Source organism: Oreochromis aureus, linkage group 23 (assembly GCF_013358895.1).
Source record: "Oreochromis aureus strain Israel breed Guangdong linkage group 23, ZZ_aureus, whole genome shotgun sequence".
Taxonomy (NCBI): domain Eukaryota; kingdom Metazoa; phylum Chordata; class Actinopteri; order Cichliformes; family Cichlidae; genus Oreochromis; species Oreochromis aureus.
The window spans coordinates 13425479-13436121 of NC_052963.1; the positions used below are offsets into that span (position 1 = coordinate 13425479).

The window sequence follows — 10643 nt, forward strand, 5'->3', positions numbered from 1 at the left end:
TTTAAGTTAGGTAAGGTTTATTAGATTGATCAGTGTTGCTGAACTATGAAATATTTTGGGTGCAGTGTATTTTTTACACACAGGTATAACAGAATAGCTTTAGTGTTGTTGTTTATTTAAACTTGAGTATGAACTTATACAAAATGCAGCAAGATATTAAAAAAAACAGTTTTATTGATTAAAAACAAACAATATCGGATTCATATCGGTATCGGCAGATATCCAAATTTATGATATCGGTATCGGTATCGGACATAAAAAAGTGGTATCGTGCCATCTCTAATTTTGACTTCCACGCACTTTTTCCCTTATATACTCATGATGATTGACTGATGGTCTTCCATCATAATCTAGCTAACCTAAAGACCACTCTGACTATGTTGGCTTCTCCAGCGTTAATGAAGTATTTGCACATGGTAAATGTCAGTGTCTTTCAAGCTTAATGTGTTGTTCATAACACAGACTTTCTGTCATATTGTCTCGCCCAATGTGAGAAAACACTGCATTGCAGAAGATATTATTCAATTCAAACTGAAATGCCCTTTCTAGTGGTTTGAGTGCTACTGTCAAGTGTTAAGCTTGTAAAAACAGTTACTTTAATGAGTGAGTGAGTGATGCTAAAAAGAAAACGTGAAAGCAAAACCACAGCCATTAAAGACGGATGTTCGTCCGCTAGTCGTGCAAGCTTCGGCAGCCTGTGCTAGTAACCCTGGCCCTGCTTCTTCACATTTCTTAAAGGAAGTTTAATTCTAATGGTCCCCATATGTAAATGAAGCACACTCTTCATTACGTTCTTTAACTTCGATTGCAGACACATAAATTAACACTCTGACATTGACACAGTAAGCACTGAGGGACCGGATGCTGTCTGTACCAGCTGTGCTTTGTGTCCCAGCAGAGTTTACTTTGCAGCTGCACATCTTGCTGTCGTCCTCTATAATTTAGTGAAATGCGGTGTCAATGTCACAGTTCCCCCTTCCGGGAAATTAAGTGTACTGGTGAGAGGCAGAGGAAAAGTCCCTAAGTGATTATTATTTAAGTGTAAACTTGTGATACTTGGTGGCACTTTAGGAAATATGCATCTAGCAGAAAAGTTCACCTAATGATTTATTCATTTATGACTTCTGTCTTTGCTGCAGAGCTCATGAACAAGACCTTGCAAAGAGACACGAGCGAGAGATGGGGGAGCTCAATGCAGTCCATCAGAGAGAAACACAAATCATGCTGGCTGACTTCAACAAGGCCCAGGAGGTCCTCAAAGACAAGATTTCTGCTCTACAAATACTGTAAGACATAAAACCGTGTGATGAAACCTCTTCTGTGGCTCTTTTGGGCTGCTACTGTTTCACGATAGATCAAAGTTGTCTCTGTTTTCTCGTTCTTTTGTCTCTCTGGTGCCACACTTTGTTCCTGTTTACTTACCTCTTTATGTTTTCTGGGTGCGTCCAGGTTGGAGGGCACAGAGGAGAAGTTAAGAAACAGAGAAAGCCGACCAGAAGACCTGCATGTGATAGCAGAGCTCAGAGAGATGGTGACTGAAAGGGAAGCTCTGGTCAAAAAGCTGGTGGTGAGTAGACGGGGGGGTCCATGGGTCCAGATCTTGGCATGGGATAGTCACAATAAGGATATCTCTGTGGAGTGAACTGAAAAATAGACATGCAGTTCGTGAGAAAGTCTAAATCAAGGATTAATCCTGGAAGCGAGGTCAAACTGTCAACAGTTCTCAGGGTTAAAAATGTATTTCTTTGTGTATGAAAGTTCCTTCATCTGACTGCATGTAAGGGTCTCAATCAGCAGATGTTGTTTACTTAGGAAAGAAAAGTTAGTGAGCAAGCTGCGTCTTTGGGATTTCATCAGTCTTCTGATGAATGATAAAGACCCTGAGAAGCAGTTAAATGTTGATGAGCAGAACTCGGTTTGAGCGATGTCTCTACTTCTTCACTCTCACTCCTTGTGCGTGGCCCTTCGAGGCACTGTGGATGACCTGTGTATGTTGTAACGCACATCAGACTTTGCGGCACGCTCCTGATAACTTCATGAAGTCTCAGTAAGCCTTAATGTGGAATCACCCTTTGTGGTTCTGCTTTGTGTCAGCCGGGATCTCAGTAGACTTTTTTCAAGATGCTGATCCACAATTCACTTTGTTATTCTTTAAATTATGAATCCATGGATTGCATTGCAGCATTGTGTATGTGCACTTGCTTATCCTTCGAATGCAGGATAGTGAATAAAGAATGTGTTGATCTCGTCCAGTTTTAGTTGAAAATACTGAGTGAATGCAAACTTTTTGAAACTGTGACTATTAAAAATGTGTGTTGGCACACAGACAGAATAGTGGAGTGTGTTCTGATTGGGGTGGAGTTTGACTGCAACATGTTGTCGTTTTTTTATATAGGATGACAAGAAGTTCTACCAGCTGGAGTTGGTCAACCGAGAGACGGGATTCAACAAGGTCTTTAACTCCAGTGCCAACGTTGGTGTCATCAACCCTCTTATTAAGGTGAGTGGGCTCATTCCCTTTTTTTCACTGTGAGTGGTGTGGATGCTTCAGTCTTACAGCATACCAAACTTCTGCACAGCTGAAGTCATCTACTTCACCTATTTACCCGCGGTAAGTATTAAGCCCTTTTCACACATGAACTCTGGTGGTCCCTTCTGACATGTAGCGCACAGCAGGACATACGATGCCTGCTCCCTTGATTTTAATTCTCTAGATAATTGCCTGCATTTAGTTAATTGGCACAAACAAGGACCACACGGGTTAAAAAAAAAAAAAAAAAACACTGTTTAATGCCCGTTCCCACTGCTGATATTGAAAAGTTCAGGCCTGTCGTGCATGTGTGAAAACAGCTCAAATGTTTGACTGAGTGCTTTGCTGTCAAGGTTCTACATTGGTTTATCTTTAACAGTGTATGAACTACATACAAGAGAATGTAAAGACCCACATCCACGTACTAAACATATTTTTTAACATTTTATTACATATTCAAACATCCAACATGTGATATATGGTGCAAATGTACTGAAATCATCCTTGAAGATAAATGAAAGTAATCCTCTCGAGTCATAAATTCAAACCAGTGAAACCTGCAAAGGTGAGCTGTGCTCTGCAATGAGTCAACTCATCCAACAGGCTGAGGATTGGAGAAACACCAGGACAGTCACTGCATGCATCTTGGCACAGTTACCCAGCTTTGTTTACAGCCACCAGATGAAGTTATTGATCATTATCCCGCCTAATGAGGGTAGCAAGCATAATTTATCCATACCAACTATGTTTCTTTATTATATAGAAATAGATCTGCAGCAAGAGAAAGCACAAGGACACTAAAACCTTCTGTGTTGCCATTGTACCTAATTATCTTCACACGTTGGTCTGCTACTGCTGTAAGAATAGAAAAAAGTTTGCGGCCCGTGTGCTTGTGTAATCTTCTTGTCGTACTCGTTATGCTCCCATTTTTTCGTCTGTTGTCTGAGCGCCATTGAGCGTTCTTCCTGAAACCTGGTGCCCGTTGCACACGACTCATGATAACTGTTATCTTTGTACAAAGCTGCTCATCATCCTTCATGTGTGAACACAGCTGTCACAGCTCCAGTTTGAGTCATGCAAGAACAATAACACTTGATTTCAGTATCATAACATCGGCTCATTGTCTCCTCATTTCCATCCTCCTCCTCCTCCTAATCGTGCCTGTGTTGCTCGCTGTGGGTTGTTTATATTGAATAACATATGCATCTTCAGTCGTTCTCTCACACGTCTAAGCTTCCAATGTGTAGGACTGGAAAATCTCTCAGTTTGCCAACTAGTGGGGATATCAAGAAAGTGTGGAAGATAGCAACTCTCTCTCTCCAGCAAGTCCCCTCAGGGAACACTAAGAGATTATTCAAGGCTAATCTGTGCCTACATTTTAATTTATATTCTTTTTTCTTTCATGCATTCTTTGCTGACTTGCACTAAACATATTTGGTTGATCCCCTAAAAAAATATTGCAATGCCAGTATGTAGAAAATATATTAATGAGGTTTTGCTGCTGCATGTGATAAAATGTAATCTAGTGCATTGTGCATTTGGCCATATGATAAACCTTTGTGACAGCCGTCCAGTCACAGTCGAGGAAATGTACTTTTCTCCGTACACCGACCAGGCATAACATTATGGCCGCTGACAGCTGAAGTGAATAACACTGATTATCTCTTCATCATGGCACCTGTTAGTGGGATATATCAGGGAGCAAGTGAACATTTTGTCCGCCGAGTTGATGAAGCAGAAAAATGGTCAAGCACGAGGATTTGAGCGAGTTTAATGAGGGACAAACTGTGATGGCTAGACGAACAAAACTGCAGATTTTGTGGGGTGTTCCCAGTCTGCAGAGGTCAGTATCTATCAAAAATGGTCAGAGGAAGGAACAGTGGTGAACTAGCAACAGGGTCATGTGTGGTCAAGGCTCACTGATGATTGGGTACAGAAGGCTGGCCCGTGTGCTCCAAAAGATGATCTACAGCACCTCAAACTGCCCAAAAATGCTGATTCTGACAGAAAGGTGTCATAAAACACAGAGCATCACAGTTTGTTGACCAGACACGGTGATCATGCTGACCCCTGTCCACCACCAATGGTCTTGTGAGCAATGGAAGAAGGTGGCCTGGTCTGATGTGTAACACACCTGGCACCAGGATGCACTACGGGAAGAAGACAGTGTGATGCTTTGGGCAATCACACTGTCTTCTGGGAAACAGTATGAGTGCCATTGTTTCCCAGGGAAACAGTGGTAAACGTTGTGTCCTGCCATCCATGTGGATGTTAATTTGACACGCACCACCTACCTAACCACTGTTGCACACCGTGTACATCCTTTCATGGGAACAGTATTCCTTGTAGGCTGTGGCACAGAATAATCTGCCCTGACACAAAGAAGAAATGGTTTGAGGAGCACAACAATAAGTTTGAGGTGTTGACTTGGCCTCCAAATTCTGGACCAATGCTGGACAAACTAGTCCGATCCATGGATGCCCCACCGCACCACTTACTGGAATTAAAGGGTCTGTTGCTAACATCTTGGTGTCAGATACCACAGCACACCTTCACAGCTCTAGTAGTCCATGCCTTGATGAATCAGGGCTGTTTTAAATTCAAAAGTAGACCAATGCAATATTAGGCTGGTGGCCATAATGTTATGCCTGATCGGTGTATGTTGAAGCATTTTAAGGCATAATTTCTGAAGAGACGATAACTAAAAGTCTAAAAAAGATTGACGGTTGTGTTAGCAAACGCTGCCACATAAACTGTATAGCATTCCCCTACCATGTGGAAGGTGGCCCTTCCAGATAAGATAATACAAGGTGTGATCAAAAAGTTCTATAAGCTTTACAAACAAAAAAAGCCACACATCCCAGATTAAATATTCCTGCTATCCCACTCAGGGCTGTATCCTTGTGCACCTCTGGTCAACTTCTAACTTGGACTTTTAGATCACTGGGCGCCCTGTTCTGACCACTTTGTGGTCTGCAATTTTTTTGCACACAAACATCTCAACTTCTGTGTCAAACTCACCAACCTTTTTGGATGAACATCATCACTGGTGATAAGTTGGGTCTCCAGCTATAAGAAGAGCTTGAAGTAGCCCAGATGTGGTGCATCAGGTCACAACTAACTCCAGGAGCGTGCTTTTCTCTTTTTTTTTTTTCCAGTGTTGACACATCTGAGGGAGTAAAACATGGTGTACCTTAATATACCCACTCAGAGTGCACTGAAAACAGTTTTATTGGCCATACCAATGCAAACTTCGCATAACACTGGTTAGTTTTGACTCCCTCTGTCGTCATTGTCTTCCTTAAAATGAATCTGATATAGTAGAAGAGATCCAACATTAATACCTGAATAAAATAGGAAGTAATCTTAAAATACCAGGAATGGCACTGGAGTTAGTCCAGACCTGCATGAGGAGATTCCTCGAAGAGGATCACAGTTAATTTTAAATCAGGTAAGATTTCTGCTTTTTTTGAGTGGCGTCACAGAACTTTTGATCAGACTTAGTAGACTGGAATTAGAAAGATGCGTATAAGCACCTTACTCCTGCTCTTCACTGGATTTGCTTAGGCAGGGATGCAAGTTTAGGTTAAAGGTCATTATCTGAGATGATGCTAATAGCTTTGACCACTTTGGTTACCATGGAAACTATACAGCATGACAGGCACATTGTTAAAACCAGTTAGTAGTTTGATCTGAGTTAGCTGAAGATAGCCGGCATTCATGTCTTGCCTCTCTATGTGTGTCTGTAGTCAAAAACAGGCAGCCAATCAGATCACCGCTTCACCAGCTTTCCTAGCCATTCAGCTCTCCGATTCGTCAGCCCTCCCACCATGACTCATGAAGGACAGGAAGAGGAGGGACGGGAGGTGGAGGAGGTAGGATCAGGTGGCCCTTTTGCGCCTCCTAACTCCCCCCTCCAGAGATCCCTCCCCCGACTTAGGAAACCCCTTCCCCTATTCAGCCCTTATCCTCCTGCTCCTCTTCCTCAGCATCCTCCTCCTCCTCCTCCTTCTTCTCCTCATCCTCCACATCATCCCATGCCAAGCCTTGCTCTTCCTCATGCTCCTCATCCTCAGGAATCTGTGGTGCAGCATCAGGGCCTGCAGAGCTTCGGGAGGTGAGAACTAAAGTGCATTTCTGCTACTGCTGCCCACCGTTCAGCTTCACTTCACATATTCAAGCAGTGAATTATGTGATGTCTGCTGCTGCTTCCACTGTCTCAGTCTTTCACCTCACTTCTTAGTTTCCCTCCATTCTGTCTTCACCCCCTCACCCTCAACCGAGGTGAGGTTTATATTTAATCAGCACTTATGGAACCGCTGTTACTCCTATTTTTTTTTCTTTTGTTCTGATAATGTCCAGAGATGAAATATGAGAGACAACTTTTTTCTTTTTTCTTTTTTTCTTTCTGTTCTCTACTCTTTATAATTTTAATTTAGGCCCGAGCTAATACCGAGTGCAGCATTGATCTTTTCATTTCACGGAACACTGCAGCCTCGCTCCATTAGATCGGGGTCAACACCCAAAAATAATGAACATGTAATCTCTTTTTGATGCATTACGCACATTAACATCACATATTTCATTTTCTCAATGTGGCGCTATCAAAGACAGAATCGTCTTTGAAATGCACTGTAAATCCTCGCTGTATCTGCTCTCAGTTGTTAATAAAAAATATTTTACAAAAAGACGAGAACCAACCCGGAGACAGTGCACTTACAAATCAGTCTCAGTGGGACTTTAAACTGGGAGTGAAGCAAAGAGGCAAACAAATGATTACTTTGAAAGCTTTGCGGCAACTTGCAAATGTAAAACTTGAAAGAGAAAGAAATAGTTTCGGTCTTTGTTCTCTCCGCAGAAGGCAGTGGACATACAAATGAAGGAGTTCTGTTTGCTGCGGCCGTTGATTAGAAATCATTGGGAGGTCTGAGGCTCGAGGGTATAAACTGCAGCTGAACCGCAGACTTTGTTTGAAATCTTAAAGTTCTCCAACTTTTTCCCGTCTCGTAATGGAGCTGCAGTTTAGATTAAAGCTGAAGTCTGTTATGTTTTTGTTTTGTTTTTTTACTTTACTGCTTCTTTTGTGCTCGTATTGTGCAATCTTGGTATATCTAAGCAGTTACCAATCATTGCCACCACCCGTTATGCCACGGATCCCTAAAAGGAGCAGCCAACTATAACAAAAAGTGTTTATGTTCATTTAAAGTGTCCCAAGCTTTATGCAACATGTCCAGACTTCCAGTGACCTGTGCACTGATTGCAGGCTTAGGAATAGCACGGAAACTGAAGCACCTGAGTAATATAGTACATATGTGTCTGTACATTTGCATCTACAGTGATTTACATTTGGCAGTAGCCACTCTGCTCTGGGACTCCATTCTTCTGCTAACACATTCAAGGAAAGCATGGTGATTGTACCAGAGGGGTAGAGGTGGGTTGCAAAGCATCTTGCACAAAATCTGCAGACCAAAGCAATGAAAAAACTTATTGGCAAGACAATAAATAAACTGATATTAGCTATTTGTCAGTATATCAGTATTTGCATTTGTAATGGCATCTAAATGAAAAGTTCAAAAATAAAGAGACAGCAGAAAATGTCTTTACCAATAGTAAGAGTGTTGACATTGAAAAGTTTGTCCACTAGGGGGCACTCTGCAGCTAATCAGAGCACACTTGGGCAGAGAATAAACAAGTAAATAAATAACCATGCAAACATTAAGAAAATCTGTTCGTATATTGTATGCCTGAAAGAAAATATCGGCTGATATGTCGGAATATCAGATTTTTAAATCACCGAATATTGATATCGATCTTAAAAATCCAATATTGCAGTTACGTTAGTTTCCAGAGGGAAGGGGGTCAGCACTGGTACCTGAGAGCAAAAAGGTCCTATTTCTTCTCTTTTAGACTTATTTTGTGAATGAGCTTCCCACCTCACCGTGGTACACCGATGGCATGTCCATTTCAGGATGTAGAAAAAGGATTTGGTGATTTGAAGTTAGCGTTATTTATAATTTTAGGTCTGGTGTTCCCAAGCTCTCCTTTGTGCATGTGTCCTTAAATGTGGGCAGTCTAAGTCTATGTCCATGCTGGACATTGCACCACCACTTCTTCACTTGTATGACATCGAGTAGGAGCACTCACTGGATCTCCCTCATTATGCTCTGACAGTGGCTGCTGCCGACGATCACAACAAACAAGGCAATCACTATTATTTTCTGTTCTGTGAAGCTCCCAAGCTTGTCAGCTAAAAATCTGTGAGCATCTGATTGCATACATCTGTAAGCCTGTGAATTCCTGACAGAGCATTTCTCTGTCCTCGAGCTTCTGCCTCCTCATTATTCTAACAGATGTTTTTCTTCCCTCCCTCAGCCTTCCTGAAGCCAACGCTGCGACACCATCGGACCCCGCGCGGATGAATCCAGGAAAAAGCAAAGAATACATCACAAAAGAAGAGGAGCTGTACGCCCAGTACTTCACTTTCTGACTCGCTAAATCCCAACTGTGTCAAAAAAAGGAAGTAATGGGACAGAGAGCTAAAGTTGGACAACGATCAAACTGCAGGTTTTCACAGTCATTTGGGCGACATGAATATGAGATGTCCTCTCCTCATTGCAGCACTCCCATCTGTCGTGTGCATCGCTGAGTGAATTTAACCTTAGGGCTTCCATACGTGGCGAGCACGATGAGCAGTGTGGCTTATCAGTGCTTCATCATGAAAGTATGCATGGCAGAAAGAGGTGACATAAAACATTAGTATACAGCGATTTGTCTTTTACATTTATGCCATCTGTTATTCTGCAAAAGAGGCCATTTGTATGAGCTCTCATGCTACCCAATGTAAAGTGTACGAGAAAATTACAAGTTAGAAAGAATTAATGTCCTCTGAATTTAAATGTAATAATTTATTTTACACTGAAGTTCAAATGCGTGGCATGCTCTACAGAGATTTCCCAAAGGGAGTTGCATGTTTATTGATGACGAAGCTGGTGCTAATGATTTCATCTCATTTTTTTAAGATTTACCGGTTGCCAAGCGATGTCAAAATGTATCCTTTTGCATTTAAAATCTACAAATCAATATGAAGACTCTGATTAATAATGAGAGTAACTCTACACGGTGCTTTTTGAACACCGTTCTTAGGGCTGCAGTTAATTAAATTTTAATCTTGATCACAATTTTGGCTCCTAACAGCTAAAATGTATCATCTGCCAAAAGCACACAAAGCAAATCAAGCGCTCACTGAATCACTGCCTGCATGTGCCAATCACAGCTTCCTGGATTTTTCCTGGATGTAACCTGGACGAGTAACAACAAAACATGAACTACACAGACCAGACATCAATATAAAATTCAAACGTGCGGCATGCTTTAAGCGGATCATCATTATCATTATTTGGAAACACTTCAGATTTTTGGTTTTAATTGCTACAAAGCGACACAGCTAACTAACACTGGTGTACAGAATGCAGTAGTTGCTGGCGGGAATGATCCAGCAGTTTGTCATAACCCTACAGATGAATCATTAAATCATTAAATCCTTAATGCAAATTCAGAGCACATTTTAATGACCACTAAATCACTTTGACTTTTACTTTCAACAGTAGTTAATATATTAAAACACACCTTTCACTTTTTTGGAGACATCAAAATAAAACAGATGTGACAGTCAGCACAAAAAGTTTCAGACATTTTTCATGGTGCATGTTTGAGGTTTATTTTTTCATTTCCAAATACATAATTTGTTTATGACAATTCAGTGGGCTACATACTGGACTTAGGCTACGTTCACACTGCAGGCGAAAGAGCATCAAATCCGATTTTTTTGACCCCATGCGACCCATATCCGATCATGGTATGACAGTGTGAACGGCACAAATCCGATATTTTCAAATCCGATCTGGGTCACTTTCGTATGTGGTACTGAATCCGATACATATCCGATGTTTTAGAAAGCTGTTGTTTGAACGGTCATGTCGCATTAAATCCGTCTTTTACGTCACTGACACAAGACAGACGCCAATTATCAGCGCCGGAGAAGCGCCTGAGAAGACATCGCGAACGCTTTCTGGCCATCCAGTGTAGATGTTAGTGAAACTGTTGGGAAGACAAC

At 41.6% G+C, this 10643-nt stretch overlaps 1 protein-coding gene across 1 annotated transcript in view; it reads left to right on the top strand.

Annotated features, from left to right (window-relative positions):
- The window catches only part of LOC116321863 (protein FAM184A-like), a 67103-nt gene extending 56708 nt beyond the window's left edge, over positions 1-10395 (top strand). Inside the window, exons 20-24 of the mRNA XM_039607443.1 lie at positions 1140-1286; positions 1450-1567; positions 2396-2500; positions 6280-6647; positions 8903-10395. Coding sequence (XP_039463377.1) covers positions 1140-1286; positions 1450-1567; positions 2396-2500; positions 6280-6647; positions 8903-9017 — 853 coding nt within the window. The 3' untranslated portion in view covers positions 9018-10395. The remainder of the gene's footprint in view (positions 1-1139; positions 1287-1449; positions 1568-2395; positions 2501-6279; positions 6648-8902) is intronic.
- Positions 10396-10643: the final 248 nt, after the last annotated feature.